This window comes from Heptranchias perlo, chromosome 2 (assembly GCF_035084215.1).
Source record: "Heptranchias perlo isolate sHepPer1 chromosome 2, sHepPer1.hap1, whole genome shotgun sequence".
Lineage (NCBI taxonomy): Eukaryota > Metazoa > Chordata > Chondrichthyes > Hexanchiformes > Hexanchidae > Heptranchias > Heptranchias perlo.
Window position 1 is genome coordinate 111,743,396 of NC_090326.1, and position 22,613 is coordinate 111,766,008.

At 41.5% G+C, this 22,613-nt stretch overlaps 1 protein-coding gene across 1 annotated transcript in view; it reads right to left on the reverse strand.

Moving 5' to 3' along the window:
• Positions 1-939: 939 nt before the first annotated feature.
• The window catches only part of blvra (biliverdin reductase A), a 41,734-nt gene continuing 20,060 nt past the window's right edge, over positions 940-22,613 (reverse strand). Inside the window, exons 2-6 of the mRNA XM_068005794.1 lie at positions 21,079-21,198; positions 18,184-18,281; positions 11,508-11,615; positions 7,936-8,107; positions 940-7,260 (exon numbers count right to left, since the gene is read on the reverse strand). Coding sequence (XP_067861895.1) covers positions 6,999-7,260; positions 7,936-8,107; positions 11,508-11,615; positions 18,184-18,281; positions 21,079-21,198 — 760 coding nt within the window. The 3' untranslated portion in view covers positions 940-6,998. The remainder of the gene's footprint in view (positions 7,261-7,935; positions 8,108-11,507; positions 11,616-18,183; positions 18,282-21,078; positions 21,199-22,613) is intronic.

Genomic DNA, 22,613 nt, shown 5'->3' on the forward strand with positions numbered 1-22,613 from the left:
TGTTATAAAAGATCTGCCTGAAGTATCACAAAATTATGCAAATGAACTGACCTTGCATTATTGATCCCCAGTCAATGCAGTCTTAAATTGGTGAGGTAACATTCCCACTAGTAATATGTACACATCACATTAATGGTCTGTAGTGCACTACTTGTTCTAATCCTTTTTTTGTATGTACATAATGAGTTGTTTTAGTAAAGAGTGAATATACTGATGTAAATCCTACACTCAAGTAAAAAGGTCACAGCAAAAGCATTATCAGTCTTCCTCTAATTTTCTCCCCTCTTACTCTCCTGTAGGCATTAACTCCTTACTGGGGTATGGTTCCCTGTGCATCGGCCACCCTCCAGTACCTCATTCAAATAGCCATTCTTAATATGTGACTCTAGACAGTGAATGTTGGTAGACATCGCAGCCATGCCCAATCCTGTCCTCACCTGACTTTCCAGTACAGGTTCCTGAATAGCGATCAGTAGTGGGAATCCTGGCTGATTTTTTCTCCCTTATCCAGGTACACTGAGGTCAAGTGTAACATCTTGACTACTGGCCTAGCTCAGATCAGTACAGACTAGTCTGCATCAGTTCCATTTGGGCAGTGTCTTTACAAACAGATACTGGGGGAGCCGACAAAGATGAAAGATTTCAGATGCAGTTTGTATTTTTTTTCTCCTCCAATTTTAAATCTTTCCCCCCTGTTCAAATCCCTTGCACCATACCTGAACAAAAATGTTTATCAGGTGACCTCTTCTCAGGCCTCTACCAATTTTTCCTCTGTAGCCTGCAACTAAGAGATGGACTAATGACTTGTCCATGATTTTCCTGTATGTGTGTGTGCTTTTAACTATGAGATTAAATGGGAAATCGTACAGTCTACATGTGGGAAAGCTTATGAATGTTGACCTAGGACAGATTTATATCAATGCAGTCCGAACATAATAGTTACAAAGACTGATGTTTTTATTAAATATTCTGAGATAAAACACAAACATGATGAAAGGTCTTCGACCTGTAACATTAACTCTGTTTCTTTCTCCACAGATGCTGCCTGACTTGCTGAGCTTCTCCAGCATTTTCTGTTTTTATTTCAGATTTCCAGCATCTGCAGTATTTTGCTTCTGATTTTAAAAATACATTTTTTTAAAATTGCCCTCATGGACAGAACTTGAATTTATACAAAGCCTTTCACATCATCGTCCATCACCGAGTGCCGCGGGCACAGAGTGAGCAACTTGAGAGCAAACTGACTATGGCACCGTGGTACAGGAAGCGGTTCAAGTGGAGGGAGTAAAAAGAAAGATGGTTGTAATAGGTGACAATATAGTTGGGGGATAGACACTGTTCTCTGCAGCCAGGAGCGTGAGTCCCGAAGGCTATGTTGCCTACCCGGTGCCAGGATTAAGGACATCTCCTCCGGTCTGGAGAAGAACTTGGAGTGGGAGGGGGACGATCCTGTTGTCGTGATCCACGTAGATACCAACGACATAGGTAAAACTAAGAAAAAGGTTCTACTGAGAGAGTTTGAGCAGCTAGGGACTAAATTAAAAGCAGAACCACAAAGGTAATAATCTCTGGATTATTACCTGAGCCACCTGATTATTACCCATTGGCATAGGGTCAATAGGATCAGGGAGATGAATGCGTGGCTCAAAGATTGGTGTGGGAGAAGTGGGTTTCGATTGGTGGGGCACTAGCACCAGTACTGGGGAAAGAGAGCGCTGTTCCGTTGGGACGGATTACACCTGAACCATGCTGGGACCAGAGTTCCAGCAAATCGAATAACTAGGGAGGTAGCTAGGCCTTTAAACTAAATAAGGGGTGGGGGGAGGAGGGTCCCGGTGGAGAGAAATCTAGAATGCTAAAGAGAAAAGACAAAGAAGCAGTGCAGGAAAGTGATTGGGGTAAGGATAACCAGATTGTGACAGGAAGGGACAGAGCGTACAAACAAAAGAGTGCACTAACAAACAGGGTCTGGGTAAGAAAAAATGGTAATAAGACAAATAGGGCCATAGTAGAAAAAAATGTTAAGATGTCTAAAAATGTTAAAAAGACAAATCTAAAGACACTATCTGAATGCACAAAGCATTCGTAATAAGGTAGATGAATTAACAGCGCAAATAAATGTAAATGGATATGATATAATTGCAATCACAGAGATATGGCTACAGAGTGACCAAGGCTGGGAGCTGAATATCCAAGGGTATTCGATATTTAGGAAGGACAGGCAAAAAGGAAAAGGAGGTGAGGTGGTGGTGTTAGTAAAGGATGAAATCAGAGCAATAGTGAGAAAGGATATTGGCTCAGAAAATCAAGATGTAGAATCAGTCTGGGTGGAGTTAAGAAGTGCCAAGGAGCAGAAAACAATGGTGGGAGTAGTGGCAAAGTAGGGGATGGGATCAAACAGGAAATTAGAGATGCATGTAACAAGGGTACTACAGTAATCATGGGTGACTTTAATCTACATATAGACTGGCCAAACCAAATTAGCAATAATACTGTGGAAGATGAAATCCTGGTGTGTGTACGAGATTCTTTTTTAGATCAGTATCTTGAGGAGCCAACCAGGGAACAGGCTAGATTGGGTATTGTGCAATGAGAAAGGATTAATTAATAATCTTGTTGTGTGGGGTCCTTTAGGAAAGAGTGACCATAATATGATAGCATTCTTCATTAAGATGGAAAGTGAAGTAGTCCAATCCGAAACTAGGGTCCTAAATCTAAACAAAGGAAACGACGAAGGTATGAGGAGTGAATTGGCTATGCTAGATTGGGAAGCTTCATTAAAAGGCATAATGGTAGATAGGCAATGGCTAACATTTAAGGAACTGAATGCATGAATTGCAACAGTTATACATTCCTTTCTGGTGCAAAAACACAAAAGGAAAAGCGGCCCAACCATGGCTAACAAAAAAATTAAGAATAGTATTAGATTCAAAGAGTCATATAAAGTTGTCAGAAAAAGTAGCAAGCCTGAGGAATGGGAGCAGCTTATAATTCAGCAAAAAAGGACCAAGAGATTGATTAAGAGGGGAAAAATAGAGTACGAGAGTAAACTTGCAAGGAACATAAAAGTGGACTGTAAATGCTTCTACAAGTATGTTAACAGAGAAAGATTAGTGAAGACAAATGTAGGTCTCTTACAGTCAGAAACGGGAGAATTTATAATGGGGAACAAGGAAATGGCAGAGCAATTAAACAAATACTTTGGTTCTGTCTTCATGGAAAAGGACACAAACTTCCCAGAAATGCTAGGGAACCGAGGGTTTAGTGAGAAGGAGGAATTAAAGGAAATTAATATTAGTAAAAGAAATAGTGCTGGAGAAATTAATGGGACTGAAAACTGATAAATCCCCAGGGCCTGATAATCTGCATCCCAGAGTACTAAAAGAGGTAGCTATGGAAATAGTGGATGCATTTGTTGTCATCTTCCAAAGTTCTATAGATTATGCAACAGTTCCTGCAGATTGGAGAGTGGCAAATGTAACCCCACTATTTAAAAAAGGAGGTAAGAGAAAACAGGGAACTACAGACTGGTTAGCCCAACATCAGGAGTAGGGAAAACGCTCGAGTCTATTATAAGGGATGTGATAATAGGACATTTAGAAAATATCAACAGGGATTAGACAAAGTAAACACGGATTTATGAAAGGGAAATTGTGTTTGACAAACCTACTGGAGTTTTTTGAGGATGTAACTGGTAGAATAGATAAGGGAGAACCCGTGGATGTGATGTATTTGGATTTTCAGAAGGCCTTTGATAAAGTCCCACATAAGAAGTTAGTGTGCAAAATTAAAGCACATGGGATTGGGGGTAATATACTGGCATGGATTGAAAATTGGTTAACAGACAGGAAACAGAGAGTAGGAATAAATGGGTCTTTTCCGGGGTGGCGGGCAGTAACAAGTGGGGTACCGCAGGGGTCAGTGCTTGGGCCCCAACTATTCACAATATATATCAATGATTTGGATGAGGGAACCAAACGTAATATTTCCAGGTTTGCTGACGACACAAAACTAGGTGAGATTGTGAGTTGTGAGGAGGATGCAAAGAGGCTTCAAGGCGATTTAGACAAGTTGAGTGAGTGGGCAAATACATGGCAGATGCAGTATAACGTGGATAAATGTGAAGTTACCCACTTCGGAAGGAAAAACAGAAAGGCAGAATATTATTTAAATGGTGATAGATTGGGAAATGTTGATGTACAAAGGGACCTGGGTGTCTTTGTACACCAGTCACTGAAAGCAAACATGCAGGTGCAGCAAGCGTTAGGAAAGCAAATGGTACGTTGGCCTTCATTGCAAGAGGATTTGAGTACAGGAGCAAGAATGTCTTACTGGAGTTATACAGGGCCTTGGTGAGACCACACCTGGAGTATTGTGTGCAGTTTTGGTCTCCTTATCTAGGAAAGGATATACTTGCCATTGAGGGAGTGCAGCGAAGGTTCACTAGACTGATTCCTGGGATGGCAGGATTGTCGTATGAGGAGCGATTGGGTTGAATAGGCCTGTATTCACTTGAGTCTAGAAGAATGAGAGGGAATCTCATTGAAACATATAAAATTCTGACAGGGCTAGACAGACTGGATGCAGGGAGGATGTTTCCCCTGGCTAGGGGGTCCAGAACGAGGGGTCACAGTCTCAGGATATGGGGTAGGACGTGTAGGACCGAGATGAGGAGAAATTTCTTCACTCAGAAGGTGGTGAACCTGTAGAATTCTCTATCACAGAAGGCCATGGCGGCCAAGTCATTGAATATATTTAAGAAGGAGATAGATAGATTTCTAGACACAGAAGGCATCAAGCGGTATGGGGAGAGAGCGGGAATATGGTATTGAGATAGAGGATCAGACATCGTCATATTGAATGGCGGAGCAGGCTCGAAGGGCCGAATGGCCTACTCCTCGTATTTTCTATGTTTCTATGTCTTTTGATAAGTATTTTCTGACCAACGTGGCAATCTTGGCTTAATAACCAATTCTGAAAGGCTTAGACATAAAAAAAAGTATGCACACAAGAGTAACTGCATTTAAGTAGCTAATACAGTGCAAACAAGGAGATGTAATATTACAACACATAGAGGAGGAATTTCCTCCCCAATACTGCCTCACAACCCCAAGCAGGATTTTTCTCTTCTCAGCCCCACCAGGACTGCCGCTGGCCGGTCCTTCCTCGCCTGCCACGTGCAAGTGGTGGAGGGGATGAGGGACCCAGGTACCTGCAAGATTTCCCTCCTGTCTGCCCCACTTACCAATGCTTTCTGGGGCCACAATGGGGAAGATGGGATATGGGGATCGGGCTAGAAAGTGGAGTTGAGGACGAAGATCAGCCACGATCTCACTGAATGGTGGAGCAGGCTCGAGGGGCCGTATGGCCTACTCCTACTCCTTATGTTCTTATATTCTTATCGTGGTAGGCCCTGGGAAACGACAATAATGGTCCTGAGTTCCCCATTGAAGGGAAAGGACCTTGAAGTGGCCTCCTCTCCCTCCAATCTGTTACAGCTGAGGAGATTGCAGGACCCTTCAACATTACTGCAGGCACCTGAGGTCTGCAGCAGCTCTGATTTTGCCACTTCCCTTGGCAGGCTCCCTGGCGCAAGCTCATGTGTCTGACTTGGGAAATTCCTGGACTTGTGAAGTTCTCTTTCATGATCCTTTTAATGTTAAATATACTATTTATATAGTTAAAAGTAAAAACTAGAAAGGAGTGTTTGTTGGAACGCAAATCCTCCAGTTGGGCCCATATATTCACACTACTGTAATTTAAATTGGCTTCCGTGTTTCCTACATTACAACAGTGACTACACTTCAAAAAGTACTTCATTGGTTGTAAAGAACTTTGGGACATCCTGAGGTTGTGAAAGGTTCAACATAAATGCAAGTTTTTCTTTTTAGTCGGCATGGGAAATGGCATAAGATGGTATGATGTTTTAGGAGTGAAGGAACCCACAGAATATCATAATCATGATGTGGTGACATTTTTGCAATACTCTTTTCTATGACTAGAAAACCAATAAGAAAATTCACAGCTAGCTGAATTTTTTGGGATGTTCTTGGATGAATTTTAAAAAAGCATCATTTATATAGGGCCTTTCACATCCTCAAGACATCCTGAACCACTTTACAGCCAATGAATTACTTTTGAAGTGTCGTCACTTTTTCTTCCTAACACGGTCACATGCCTTTTTATAAACATCCAGGCAAAAGGACCTAACTACTGTTTTGTAGTGAGGGAAACAAGACAATCATCTGGGAAGTTGCTACCTCAGGCCGATATTAATCAAAATGGTGGAGCTGGTAAATTAAGATGAGAAATGCCTGGGTATTTTATTAAAATTTTGCTAAATTATAGCATTTTGGAACCAGGGTCAATGTGTACTTTTAACATTACTATCTATAATGAGAGTTTATGGATCTGGCAAGTATTTAAGGAGGAATATTACTTTGCATTCGACTACAGTTCAATTTTCAATTATTAATCTCCCAGCATGCATAATACCTAGTACGGCCACAGAAGAGGACAGGGACAAGTCTGGCTAATAACTTTGTGTTGCTATGGAAACAGTCAACTATCAAGCCACAACTGTCAAGTGCATGGAGTCTTACTAATAGGCAAAACAAATTAATATTACTGCAATTTGACTTCTCATAACGCTTTCCTCAGTTTTTGCCTAATACGAAAGTTGTGTGCATAATAACAATAATACTAACTGGTCATCTGGAGTTTCAGCAACTAATAGCATGAGTTAACAAAACAAAAAGAACAGCTTAATGAAATGAGGCAGCAATGTCCATCCAACTGCTTGTTAGTAACTGGCTCTTGTGAATAGGATATACATTACTTTCTGTTAACAATGTAAGTGGTAACAAGGTCTAAAATAGGCAACCATATTAATCAGAATTTCAAAAACTAGGCATACATATCAATCCAAAAAGCCAATCCATCAAAGCAACAGAGCGCCAATCATATTTGCAGAAGCAGAAGAAAGCGGAATTATTGTGTTAATTTCGTGTATTCTGCTCACAGAAAACTCTTATCTCATCTGCCAGGCCTAGGCAGTGCAGGATGCGTTTCTTTTCAGAGGGCTCGGTGGGTGCTTGCCTTGCTAGCTTCTGGGCAAACAGGTTGAGGTCTTGCATGAATAGTCCTACAGGGTCTTTAGGTACTTCTGGAATATGATCCAAAATGTCCGATTTGAACTGGAAATTGATATGTTTTTTGTGTTTTAAGCTTGGTCCTCTTTCCTCAATCCAGATTAAGGGTCTAAAATAAAATTAATGAAGAGTAGACATTTGGTAAGAGATTGTAAATTAATATTTTGTATCACATGACTCCTTGATATAACAGCAGAACTGTTACCCTGTTACAACTTAGTGTCTCGTCACCAGTTGTCATTCAATCACTCTGATCCTCGGCATCTTTTTACTTCAGACCTCATTCTACCACTAGAGAAGAGAACTCGATTGTCACAGCTAAAGTCACGAGGAAATAGATATCTCTACAAAAAGCAAAACATTTCCAGCAATGTTTCCATCATAATTGCGATGACACCTGCAGGATATATTAAGTTAGTTACATAAATTTCATACTCGGAATAAAGCTACATTCAATTGTGATGTACAGAGATTTCCTAGCGGGGAAGAAGGACCTTAATTAATGGGATGAAATTCAGACTCTAGCCCTGAATTTGCGAGTCTGCCAGATACTACTCACAAATTGTCTAGAATTAGTATTTCTATGATAAGGTACTTGTGCAACAGAAATAGACTTTCACAACCCACTATCAATCCCATACAAGATTACTATAAGTTTTCTAAGATGTTTATAATATTGATTCTCCCTATGGATTAGACTGAACCTGTAGAAGCTCCACAGAGAAAATATAAGTTTCAATACAGTAAACATATTGTAAACATAACTTGTGACAGAATCACAAACCTGCTATTTTTAGTGTAGAAGTGCGTTGTCATCTTCCAGTACTGCTCCTTTTGATGCTCTTCCAATGTAGCAGATTTGACAGTGAGCTCCCCAAAGAGATCCACAAGCCATGATAGACGGGATATCCCACTAAAGGCAGGGAATCCGGTGTGTTGCCGATCCAAAGGTCCACCTAGAAAATAGTAGGTACATATACTGCCTGTCCTTTGCTACAACAAAACTCGAAGTATAAGCATACTAAGGTCATTTAACCAGAACACCAAACATAAATACTATCATGATAAATATCCTCCTTGAAAACAATGATGTGCTCTAATGTTTTGTTGCTTTATTACAAAGCGCACTTAAATTACCTTCAATCCATAAAGTTGATTCTATTGACAGCTGTCTAGTAGTGTGCATTAGGCACAGAAGGCATCAATAATGCAAAAGTTTGAGATATTATGGGCATGTCTACAATAGAAATAGCAGTTTCTTATTGTATTATAAGGTTTCAGAATTCTGACTAACAAATAAAAGGACCACATTGGAACAAGCTTGAAAAAGTCAATTCTCAATTAACAGAGCAGAAGAATCTGATCCCAGAAACAGGAATTGGTCCTTTTAGATTTTTTTTGTAACAAAAATGAGAATACCAGGGCTACTGATGCTACTTTTTCCACAATTGGTGTAAACCTGGGTAGGAATTTCAAAAATTTCACAGTTGTCACTGATTGTGAGCAACATTATCTAACGACATTCAGGTTTTATAAACCAGAATACCATTGGGTGATATTGCTTCACAATGTCTTAATGCAGTACTGAGGGAGTGCTGCATTGTTGGAGGTATCGTCTTGCCGATGAGAAATAAAACCGATGACCCATCTGCCTGCTCAGGTGGACGTAAAAATCACGTGACATTATGGGAGTAATTTCAACCCCCACCCCCCCCCCCCACGACAGACGGGAGAGGGTCGGGGGGTGGTTTAAATTGCTAAAAATGTGAAATCCGACCCCAACCCGCCACAAATGTGCCTACTTCTGATTTTATTGCGCCGGTTGAGGGGGGCGTCCGAGTAACCCTCTCTGGAGAGGCAGCTTTGTAATTATAATATTTAAATGAGGCTGCATTCCTCACATTTTGGCAGCCATTTAAATTTAATGGCTCGGATATTCCGTGAGATCCCTCCCTCACCACGATCTCTATCTCCGCCCCCCCCCCCCCCCCACGATCTCTCTCTTCCTCCCTACGTTGCTCCTCGCTGCCGCGCTCTGAGCACCCACCGCCATGACCTCCGATCTTCTCCATTGCCGGGGACCGTCCCCAGCGGTCTGCGGCTGCGTCCTTGTACAGCAGGCTTAGCCGGCCAGCCTCTCAATCTGGCTGGCAGCTGAGCAGGAAACAGAGTAAAAAAATTCTATTGAGATCCTGCTGTTAAATTCGGCAGGACCTCCGCCTTCCTGTTATTTCCAGGTTCCCCGGCCGCTGAACCGCTCCCTCGCTGCAAATATTTGGATCAACATCTACTCTTCCATGAACATCCCCAAGACAGATTTACCTGCCATTGGCCCTTGCTGTGAATTGCTTTGGGGCATCCTGAGGACTGGAAAGGTGTTATATGAATGCAAATTCTTTTGTTCTTATGATTTGAATTTGAAACATTAAAAGCACAGTGAGTGGGATGGGGCATACTCAATCCTTTCCAATGATGAAGTGGAGCTTTATTTCCAGTTATATTTATATGACTGGAGAGGCCGATTTTCACTTACTATGACTGGTGTCAAAATTGACCCCACAGAGAGAGAATGTTATAGTTTCATGTCAAGGGATGGATTGAGTATCTTGCAGTTGTGTTCTTTAATATCGCTACTTCTCTTATAAAATCCCAGAAAAAGGGGGTACTGTTACAGATTTTGAGGGTTTGGTTCACGAGTGTACTCTTTTAAAAATGTATTAGAGTAATTCAAAAAAAGTAAATTTAAAATCTCATTGCTCACTTGTACATTTGTAAGAATCATTAAGAATTTTCAAAACTTTTGAAAATCTAAATTGGGTAGCAGTATATTTTTATTAACAAATTGCAGCCCAATTATCTTCCTTCTGTCACCCAACCCTTCTCCCTCCACTTAGAAAAAGGGCTGTGATGATGCTACAGTCAACATTGGTCAAACCAGCTGCACACTTGAAGCATTGTCTCACACCAAAATAAACAGGATAATCATTAGTAAATTGGGAGCACTACAAGTTTGGAATGCTGAGCTCTGTATCTGATTTGTGCTCCTGTCGAGTGAGGCTCCTTGCACAATTCACCATATGGTTGAAAGTGGCAACTTGCACCTGCCAGGGGATAGTCTGTTTGTGCTTTAGAATCAAAGACTTGCATTTACATAGCGTCTTTCACGACCTCAGGATGCACCAAAGCACTTCACAGCCAATTAAGTACATTTTGAAGTGCAGTCACTGTTGTAATGTAGGAAACGCGGCAGCCAATTTGTGCACAGCAAGGTCTCACAAAACAGCAATGTGATAATAATTAGATAATCTATTTTAGTTATGTTAGCTGAGGGATAAATATTGACCAGGACACTGGGGAGAATTCCCCTGCTCTTCTTCAAAATAGTGCCATGGGATCCTATTCAAGCACCTGAGAGAGCAGATGGGGCCTCAGTTTTAAGGTCACATCTGAAAGGCAGCCCCTCCGACAGCAGCGCTCCCTCAGTACTGCACTGGAGCGTCAACCCAGATTTTGTGCTCAAGTCTCTGGATCGGGACCCACAACTTTGTGACTCAGAGACGGGATTGCTACCACTGATCCACAGCTGATACCTAAGAGTTGAATGGAGAATGGTAACGCTGTTGAAATAGTTCAATAAAAATTTAACAAATTTCTGTGTACCATGGCGCTAAGGAGCAAGGAATACTTTGCCACAGGGAGTAGTTAAGGCAGAGACCATTGTATCTTTTAAGAAAAAAATTGATAAATATTTGAAGCAAAGGAAGCTACGAGGCTGTGGGGAGAAATCAAGGAGTTTTGGATTGCTCCAGCAAAGACTTGGTACAGATGTAATGGGTCAAATGTCCTCCTTATGTGCAGTAAATTTCTAAATTGAGAATCTCTGGTAAAATGCCTCTAATTACTGCCCTCAACAGTTTTGTTTAGGTCAACCCAGACAAACAATAACTGCAATGTTAAAGAACCTATCAACTATGGCAGGTATGGTATTGTCCTCTGCTACATTATAACAGTAACTACACTTCAAAAGTACTTTATTGGCTGTAAAGCGTTTTGGTACCTCCTAAGCTTGTGAAAAGCACCATATAAATGCAAGTTCTTTCCTTTCCTTTAATGGTATCTGGGCTGAGGAGCTATTTTGCTGTCGTGGTATGGAAGCCATTGCGCCCTAACAGTATGAAGACGGGAAGGGAACCCTCCCTACTTCAATATCAGCAGTGATAAACTAATCTCTACTAACTGCTGTAATAACTGCTGAATAATATGGAAATACAATTGTGGGAGGAGTTCGCACTTTTAAATACTATTCTGTTAATTTATTCTGCATTTCAGATGCAGGTGTTTTGTTGTTATGGCTACCTGTGAAATGAAGAGTACCCTCCATCAGCTCTTTTCCACTCACTTTCTGTTTCAACTGCTTGTACTCTGCTGTCAGTAGTTCTATGTGCTCCACATGTAGAACCTTTCCTGGATTTCAAAAAAAAATGATCATATACACAGCATACATTATATTACATTCTATAATATATTAAAAATCTGAATTCTGTGTGCACTTCCTGTCAAAATTTCCATTATAAATTCCTATGTCCACATTTATAATGGAAACTGCCTATGTAAACTTATCAGTGTAATTACACCCTTTTGCCAGTGGTAACACTGTAGTGCCTCAGTTTGTGCCTCCCAGCTCCTCAGCCTGTGTTGCAGAGAAACTCTTTTTTGACCAATCAACTCTACTTTTCTACTTCCAAATTTCTGTGTGTTTTGCTATTTAACAATAAGCTATAACTAGCTAATCTCCCATGGTATTAAATGTGGAGACCTTGTGGAATGTCCTTCGAATCAGACTGCAGAAAGAAATCAACACCTTTCGGAGAGGGAGAAAAGTGGCATGAGGGAAAGAAATGCTCTTTTGAAAAATAAGATAATATTACAAGCACAAAGCTGGCAAAATTATTGCATTTCTCTGTTTATAAACATCTAGTAAAATGATACGCAGTTTGGTAATAATTTTCCAAACTTCTCTGGACTCAGCAAAGGTCCCGGCAGATTGGAAAACTGCTAATGTAACACCCTTATTTAAAAAGGGTAGTAGGCAGAAGGCTGGAAATTATAGACCAGTTAGCCTAACATCTGTGGTGGGTAAAATTTTGGAGTCTATTATTAAGGAGACAGTAGCGGAACATTTGGATAAACATAATTTAATAGGACAAAGTCAGCATGGCTTTATGAAGGGGAAGTCATGTCTGACAAATTTGCTTGAGTTCTTTGAGGACATAACGTACAGGGTGGATAAAGGGGAACCAGTGGACGTAGTGTATTTAGACTTCCAGAAGGCATTCGACAAGGTGCCACATAAAAGATTATTGCTCAAGATAAAGAATCACTGGATTGGGGGTAATATTTTGGCATGGGTGGAGGATTGGTTATCTAACAGGAAGCAGAGAGTTGGGATAAATGGTTCATTCTCGGACTGGCAACCAGTAGCCAGTGGTGTTCCGCAGGGGTCGGTGCTGGGTCCCTAACTCTTTACAATCTATATTAACGATTTGGAGGAGGGGACCGAGTGTAACATATCAAAGTTTGCAGATGATACAAAGATGGGAGGGAAAGTAGAGAGTGAGGAGGACATAAAAAACCTACAAGGGGATATAGACAGGCTGGGTGAGTGGGCGGAGATTTGGCAGATGCAATACAATATTGGAAAATGTGAGGTTATGCACTTTGGCAGGAAAAATCAGAGAGCAAGTTATTATCTTAATTGCGAAAAACTGGAAAGTACTGCAGTACAAAGGGATCTGGGGGTCCTAGTGCAAGAAAATCTAAAAGTTAGTATGCAGGTGCAACAGGTGATCAAGAAGGCCAACGGAATGTTGGCTTTTATTGCTAGGGGGATAGAATATAAAAACAGGGAGGTATTGCTGCAGTTATATAAGGTATTGGTAAGACCGCATCTGGAATACTGCATACAGTTTTGGTGTCTATACTTAAGAAAATACATACTTGCTCTCGAGGCAGTACAAAGAAGGTTCACTCGGTTAATCCCGGGGATGAGGGGGTGGATATATGAGGAGAGGTTGAGTAGATTGGGACTCTACTCATTGGAGTTCAGAAGAATGAGAGGCGATCTTATTGAAACATATAAGATTGTGAAGGGGCTTGATCGGGTGGATGCGGTAAGGATGTTCCCAAGGATGGGTGAAACTAGAACGAGGGGGCATAATCTTAGAATAAGGGTCTGCTTTTTCAAAACTGAGATGAGGAGAAACTTCTTCACTCAGAGGGTGGTAGGCCTGTGGAATTTGCTGCCCCAGGAAGCTGTGGAAGCTACATCATTAAATAAATTTAAAACAGAAATAGACAGTTTCTTAGAAGTAAAGGGAATTAGGGGTTACGGGGAGCGGGCAAGAAATTGGACATGAATTTAGATTTGAGGTTAGGATCAGATCAGCCATGATCTTATTGAATGGCGGAGCAGGCTCGAAGGGCCGATTGGCCTACTCCTGCTCCTATTTCTTATGTTCTTATGTTACCAGGACAACAATGCTCTTTTAAATATAACATGAAAAATAGTAGTAATTAAATTGAGCATAAAAATTAAATTTGCATTTGCTGTGACAGGCCTATCCATCACATTTTTCCTGATGGTTCAATAATTATGCATCAAAAAGTGTCCAGCTTGAGGATTGGTAGTGGCTGCACCTAGGGTGGGTGCCAGATTATAATGATGCTTTAAGGAGACTTTCTACACTCTCCTGGAACCCTTCATTTTTATCCCCAAACTTTTGAATTAATCTAAATGTTAGCACACTGACAGCTACATTTGTGTGCTGATTATAACATTGCTCATTTTCTAAAATGGCAAACGAAGGACTTCCAAATTACATTTACATTTGAGGACTACAGGGACATTACTATATAAAAATCAAAAGTATTTCATGAATATTGTGAATTTGTTATTGTACTGTATTTTATTCAGAAATGTATGGAAAATTAATTCCGTAGATGTTGCAAAACAATAAAGTTAAATTCTACAAAGGATGTTCAACACCCACTGGGTTAAATCTATACTTCTTAAAAGGAGAAATTAAATCTAGGTATGAATGCTGTCATTGTTACTGTCACCTATGTCCATGTTTTTCCCCTCAAAAGTCTATCTTAATATACTGACAATTAGGTGTCTGTTGTGGATACCTGTACATTCTCTCCATGCTCAATGAAGTGGGGAATTGAGAGATAAAATGGTCAATATCTCAATGATAAATCTGAAAACAGATCAAATGCCTGGCAGTGTGAAGGGCAGACATGTTCCAAAAAGACTGATGTTCATATAGAATCATATAAAATTTACGGCACAGAAGGAGGCCATTCAGCCCATCATGTCCACGCCGAAAATGAGCCACCCAGCCTAATCCCACGTTCCAGCACTTGGTCCGTAGCCTTGTGGGTCACGGCACTTCAGGTGCACATCCAGGTACTTTTTAAATGAGTTGAGGGTTTCTGCCTCTACCATCCTTTCATGCAGTGAGTTCCAGACTCCCACCACCCTCTGGGTGAAAATATTTTTCCTCAGCTCCCCTCTAATCCGTCTACCAATCACTTTAAATCTATGCCTCCTGGTTATTGACCTCTCTGCTAAGGGAAATAGGTCCTTCCTATCCACTCTATCTAGGCCCCTCATAATTTTGTACAACTCAATTAAATCACCCCTCTGCCTCCTCTGTTCCAAAGAGAACAACCCCAGCCTATCCAATCTTTCCTCATAGCTAAAATTCTCCAGTCTTGGCAACATTCTTGTAAATCTCCTCTGTACCCTCTTTAGTGCAATTACATCCTTCCTGTAATGTGGTGACCAGAACTGCACACAGTACTCAAGCTGTGGCCCAACCAGTGTTTTATACAGTTTCAGCATAACCTCTCTGCTCTAATATTCTGTGCCTCAGTTAATAAAGGAAAGTATTCCATATGCCTCCTTAACCACCTTATCTACCTGTCCTGCTACCTTCAGTGATCTGTGACATGCGGTCCAAGGTCTCTCACTTCCTCTACTCCTTTCAGTATCCTCCAGTTTATTGTGTACTCCCTTGCCTTGTTTGCCCTCCTGGATTGAATTCCATTTGCCACTTTTCTGCCCACCTGACCAGTCCATTGATATCTTCCTGCAGTCTATAGCTTTCCTCCTCACTATCAACCACACGGTCAATTTTTGTATCATCTGCAAGCTTCTTAATCATGCCCCCTACATTTAAGTCCAAATCATTAATACATATCACCTGAAAGCAAGGGACCTAGTACTGAGCCCTGTGGAACCCTACTGGAAACAGCCTTCCAGTCACAAAAACACTCGTCGACCATTACCCTTTGCTTCCTGACACTGAGCCAATTTTGGATCCAACTTACCACTCTCCCTTGGATCCCATGGGCTTGTGCTTTTTTGACCAGTCTGCCATGTGGGACCTTGTCAAAAGCCTCGCTAAAATCCATGTAGACCAAATCAAATGCACTACCCTGATCGACTCTCCTTGCTACCTCCTCAAAAAATTCCATCAAGTTAGTCAGACACGACGTTCCCTTAACAAATCCATGCTGACTGTCCTTGATTACTCCATGCCTTTCTAAGTGATGGTTTATCCTGTCCTTCAGAATTGATTCCAATAATTTGCTCACCACCAAAGTTAGACTGACTGGCCTGTAATTACTCAGTCTATCCCTCTCTCCCTTTTTAAACAATGGTGCAACGTTAGCAGCCCTCCAATCCTCCGGCATCACACCTGTATCCAGTGAGGATTTGAAAATGATGGTCAGAGCCTCCGCTATTTCCTCCCTTGCTTCTTTTAACACCCTGGGATACATTTCATCCAGCCCTGGTGATTTATCTACTTTCAAAAATGCTAATCCCTTTAATACTTCCTCTCTCACTAAGTTTATCACACTCCTCCTTAACTGCATTGTCCCCCTCTTTTGTGAAGAGACGCAAAGTATTCATTAAGAACCATACCAACGTCTACCACCTCCACACACAGGTTACCTTTTTGGTCTCGAATAGGCCCTACTCTTTCCTAAGTTATCCTCTTGCTCTTAATGTATTTATAAAACATCTTTGGGTTTTCCTTGCCAATATCTTTTCATGCCCTCTCTTTGCTTTCCTAATTTCCTTTTTAATTTCACCCACTGCGCTTTTTATACTCCTCTAGGCTTTCTGTAGCATGTTATCAGAATGTGTTTGCTGATCAAATGGAGAACTACAGAGCTCTGAAACAATGCTTAAATTTTGATTTAAGCGTTGACTTTATGAAATGAAAAAAAAAACACATCATAAGTCTAATTTTAAAGTATGTTTTTCCTTTTAGATTTTAGGTTTAAATAAATATGAAAATGGCTAAGTGACAAGAAATAGAGAGAAGTGGTGAATGGTTGTTTTTCGGACTGGAGGAAGGTGTATGGTGGTGTTCCCTTGGGGTCGGTACTAGGACCACTGCATTTTTTGATATATATTAATGACTTGGACTTGGGTGACACAAAATTTGGAAGTGTAGTAAACAACGAGGAAGATAATAATAGATTTCAAGAGGACATAGACAGGCTGGTAGAATGGGCGGACACATGGCAGATGAAATATCACGCAGAGAAGTGCAAAGTGATATATTTTGGCAGGAAAAATGAGGAGAGGCAATGTAAACTAAAGGGTACAATTCTAAAAGGGGTGCAGGAACGGAGAGACCTGGGGTATATGTGCACAAATCTTTGAAGGTGGTATGACACGTTGAGAAAGCGGTTAAAATAGCATACGGGATCCTGGGCTTTATAAACAGAGGCACAGAGTGCAAAAGCAAGGAGGTTATGTTGAAGCTTTATAAAAACTGGAGTATTGTGTCCAATTCCAGGCACCACACTTTAGGAAGGATGTGAAGGTCTTAGAGAGGGTGCAGAAAAGATTTACTAGAATGGTTCCAGGGATGAGGGACTTCAGTTATGTGGATAGCCTGGAGAAGCTGGGGTTTTTCTTAGAGGAGAAAAGGTTAAGAGGAGATTTGATAGAAGTGGTCAAAATCATGAAGGGTTAAGATAGAGTAAATGAAGAGAAACTGTTCCCATTGGCAGAAGGGTCAAGAACCAGAGGACACAGATTTAAGGTGATTGGCAAAAGAACCAAAGGTGACATGAGGAAAAACTTCTTTTACGCAGCGAGTAGTTATGATCTGGAATGCAGTGCCTGAAAGGGTGGTGGAAGCAGATTGAATTGTGGCTTTCAAAAAGGAATTGAATAAATACTTGAAGGGAAAAAATCTGCAGTGCTACGGGGAAAGAGCGGGGAAATGGAACTAACTGGATTGCTCTTACAAAGAGATGGCACGGGCTCGATGGACCAAATGGCCTCCTTCTGTGCTGTAACCATTCTATGATTCTATGTTAACTAAATGTATATCTGTCAATATAACAATAAAGTACACAAGGAAAATGACCCAATGAGAGACATTTTAACTGCACTATACACAATTTTCCTTGTTCATGTGTTACTTGTCAGTGAACTTTAGTTAAACCTTTGAATAACCAGCTGGAGTTCATCAATAATCACTGACACTAACAAGTCTTTAGTCATGACGAATAAAGATGGTATTCTTGAAATTCCCACACAAGGCTAGCGCATACAACTGGGAATAACCTTGCAATGACAGTAAATCACCAGCAGTAACCTTTCTCCCCGCCCCCCGCCCCCCCCCTGCTGTTTCTAATTTTATCTTGGAACAAATGAAAGAAAATGAAAAAGATGTTTACAAAAGTGAAATAAATAGAGGAACAAAGGGAAATATTTATTCCTGGACACAGTTTAAATGGTATCAAAACAAACTTCAGATTATAGTACTTAAATAATTTATGGAGATCGACACTAGAAGGATCAATTGGTAGGACAGGTCCAGGAATGACCCTGATTCAGATCGCAAACTCTCAATGGTCAATCGTTAGTGCTGACACATTTTCAATTCTTAATCCAGTCATTGTCAAATACTGTTTTACTACAACTACTTCATCCGATTACCTTTGATATCAGCAAGATCCCATAGTTCATGGGCTGCAGCTGCTGAGAGTGCCATTGGGTATTCTACACAGACATGTTTCCCTGCATCCAGAAACTTCCTTTTTAACAAAACGTAGAGCATGAACAGAATTGCATGATTATTTTGGAAACAAACTGAATCAATCTCAGAATTGATGTACAAGATCATTATTAATTTCTCCCTACTTCCCCTTTCTAAACTATGCATCATAACATGGACAAACAAAGCATGGAGCTACCACTGGAGGAGGGCATTCAGACTCATGAGGGAGAGGATGATAACAACATGGATGATGCTGAGGACCTCCAGCAGTTTAAGCTTGCTTACTTTTTGTCACTCTTTGCCCATAGTACTTTTACCTACTCTAGTGCTTCTACAAGATGCTGCCCCAGTGGCTGCAACTTGGGAGGAGATAAGGTGCTGAGGGTCATTCAAGGACTTCTGAGATGTCTATGATTGGCCACCTCTAGAAGCTCAGTTGTGAAAGGGCTCAGCTGTAGACTGTAACAACTCAGCTTTTGCTTGAATGGAGGAGCAGGCTCATGGGGCCATATGGCCTACTCCTGTTCCTATTTCTTATGTTTTTCTGCTGGAACAGGCTTGCCCAGCTTGTTTTCTGGCACTAGGAAAGGCAATGGTCAAGAAGGTCGCAAAGTTACAGATAATGTTCTTGTTGGGAGGGGGTAAAAATACCTGTTGCCACCTTCTTTCTTTCGGGTGTTCCCAAGACCCCCACAGACCCTCCGAGCACAAGGCACATAGCTGTGTGCTTCAGGTACCCATTCCATTTGGAGGCCTTGGTGTGCAGAGAGAGGAAGGTGAGGTGGGAGCTCAGGATCACCCTTCCCACCTCATTGTAATACCTACATCTGGAAATTGAGCACACGTCAAGCGAAAAGAGGTGCAGTTTTATCTTTTTAATAAAAAAGATAATAATTTTCACCCCTTTGCCATTGTTGAGCTCCCATGCCAGGAATCCAGTTTATTACCAATGCTAATGCTATACCATCACTGTCCAATAGGAAGTCAGCAAAAGCAGGCTGGGAAGAATTACCCTTTGGTTTTCCTTCACTACTTGTTCTCCAATTAGTAACTCTCGATCTCCGTGTGGCTGGGATTGAACCACATGATGGGTGCAAAAGCCACATCCTACCATTCCGTGTTGGATCTCCAATGTGTCACAATGGACATTGGTCCATTAAAACATGTTTAAAGAAAACACCAAACCTTACTGGCAATATACTAGAAAATAAAACAATAAATGCAGATAGAAAGATATCTGCCAGAACCAGAAATCTGAAACGAAAATAGAAAATGATGGAAAAGCAGTCAGTTATTATCTGAAAGAGGAAGATAGGTTTGCATTTCAGGTGGCACTTCACCAGAACTGGCAGAGCAATAAACTCATTAGCCCCTGAGGATAGAAGATGAAAAGCCTAATTTCTCCTGGGGAGTGGGGGGGCGGGATAAGGGGCTAGGAATTTGGGATGGAACCCAGTTATGCCAGGAATCCACCCCATTTCCTGTGGCCCTTTAAATTCCAGTGGGGGACTGTGGGCGGATCTTCCAGGGGAGTACTTGGGAGCTTTACCCTGTAAAGATTGTGAAGGGGCTTGATCGGGTGGATGTGGTGAGGATGTTCCCAAGGTTGGGTGAAACTAGAACTAGGGGGCATAATCTTAGAATAAGGGGCTGCTCTTTCAAAACTGAGATGAGGGGAAACTTCTTCACTCAGAGGGTGGTAGGTCTGTGGAATTTGCTGCCCCAGGAAGCTGTGGAAGCTACATCATTAAATAAATTCAAAGCAGAAATAGACAGTTTCCTAGAAGTGAAGGGAATTAGGGGTTACGGGGAGCGGGCAGGAAATTGGACATGAATTTAGATTTGAGGTTAGGATCAGATCAGCCATGATCTTATTAAATGGCGGAGCAGGCTCGAAGGGCCGATTGGCCTACTCCTGCTCCTATTTCTTATGTTCTTATGTTCTTAAACTCCGCCTTTTACACCCTCCAGAGGCCCCAGCAGAACTCACACGTGATATAACTGAGAGCTGGGGTGATTCCTGCTGAGGCGATTCCTGCTGAGGCCTGTAAAAAAGCCCGTAACCTTTTGGAGCAGACGAGATGAAGAACAGGAGTTTCTCCAGAGTCTCGATGGGCCATGTCTCCGCTGTCGGAACAGCGTAGCACAGCTCCGACATTGCAGTTTGAGGCAGGTGCCAATGATGCGTCCGCCCCAGCCATACAAATGACCCCGGGATTTGGGATGGCGTCTCTAGCATGGGCTAGAGTGGGCAGCGTTTTTGCTTCGCTGCACTTGCACCAATGGAGGAGATCCCCCAGGAATTTTGCGGCCGACGGCTGCTATATTGTGAAATTACTCTATTTGAATTCTTGATCTCTAGCTGTTGCTTGTCCCTCTCTTTATTAGGCAAGTCTTTGTCAGCCCTTTAGAACTGTACCAGTTCTGATGAGAAATACCATCTAAAATATTAACCTTTCTCTTTCAGATACTGATTCACCTGCTGTGTGTTTCCTGTTTTTATGGAAAAAACTAATTAGTGGGGTTAACTGTAGTGGTTTTGATTTAACCACTGCATGCAAAAGTTGGTGAACATGTGGAATGGACTGCTGAGGGAGATAGTAGAGTCAGAGGATGTGGAGAAACTTAAGGAAGAACTGGATAGATACTTGAGGGAGTGGGTGATTGAGCGGTATTAGTTTTTGGGACCAGCCAGAATAACTGCAGAGTCTTCTCCGGTCCTGTACCTTATCATCTTCCTATTCAAGCTTGTGCAGACCACTAAAAGAGATTCCTGCCTTACTGGCTCATAAATAGCTGGTATACATGTTCAAGGGCTGCCTTGTTCTTAGTACCTGACATACTCCTCATGAAACTGGTTCTCCAGACTAATGATGGCAGCCTGTATTTCATCACTTTGTAGAGCTTCATCCAGCGTGATCGGTTTCAGCTGCTCTATGTTGCCTAATGTCCGCCTGTCGATTTGAAAAAAGGAGCACAACAATGTGTTTTAGTCTGATAAGTCATCAGCGTTTTAAAGGGGTGTTTCACCATAGCACTGACTGTGACGATCCGGATTCTTTCCCCTCAGTCTGGTTCAGTAAAAACTGAAGTCGAATACATTTTAAAGTTCATCACAACTTTAATAGCAGGGTTCTTAGTCTGCAGCATTGATTTGGACTCCTGATAGAGTCCCTCTATGCTGGCAAAGCAAGAACAAGAAACATACAGAAATCCACACGTTTTTATACAAATCAATAGGGGTTGGAACATACTTAACGAGGGTCAACACCAATCATAAGCCGGGCATAGGTTGCCATGCGGGGTTACATTATTTCCGGCCAATCATAGATAATCCATGTGCTGACCATATTGCTGTTAGACATCAAAGGGGATACTTCCTCACCTTCCAACTTGGAATGTTCTTCCCTGTCCCTTCTGTTCCTTATCTCCCAACCTGGAATGTCTTTCAACTTTGGCTAAGCTCGTTACCTATATTGATCTGCCATAAACATGGAGACATTCAGACCAGTCCTTGAATCACATCAAAGACTCTACATTGATAAGACCATGCAAACCTGCTGACTACGCAAACATATGGCCCAGCAGGAGGCCAGGCCACCTGTACCAATCTCAGTTACTAACTAATTAACCCTTTCTAACCATTTTGCATTCTGCTTCTTTGCCACGTAGGCATTTTAATATTTTACTGGAAACTGACCACGTAGGGATTCTCAACTGCGTGGATAAGCAGAACTACTGCACTGTCAATGAAAAACACATTTAAATCTTTGCCCTTCTCCGAGGTGTAGCATTACAATTTAAAGCTACCATGTATGACCAAGAGAAAAGAATTAAGGCTGCAATGTCCAACAACTGTTGCAGAATCAAATGTTCAAAATAATGAGGTTGAAGAGGCACCTAATGAAGTCAACCTATTAAGAAAAAATTAAGAATTTTGATTAAATGTGGCACCTTTCAAATCCACAATTCACAGACCTTCACATCAATGGATTACTTTTGAAGTGTAGTCACTGTTATTATGTATGCAAACGTGGCAGCTAATCTGCACACAAGGCTCTAGAAACAGCAATGAGGTGAATGACCAGATGAACCAGTCGAAGGATAAATGTTGGCTGGGAGAACTCCTCTATTCTTTGAAAAGTGCCATGGGATCTGAGCAAGCAGACACGACCTCTGTTTAAAAATGTTATTTCTTGGTACTGCCTAGATTAAGGAGTGACCAGGGATCACTTTTACAGGATATATAAGGGCATAACTAGGTTAGATGTTAGGAGGTTCTTCTTTTACCAGAGAATAGTGAACCTGTGGAACAGGTTGCCAGCTCATGCGGTGAATGCTGATTCGCTGAATTCCTTCAAACGAGAGT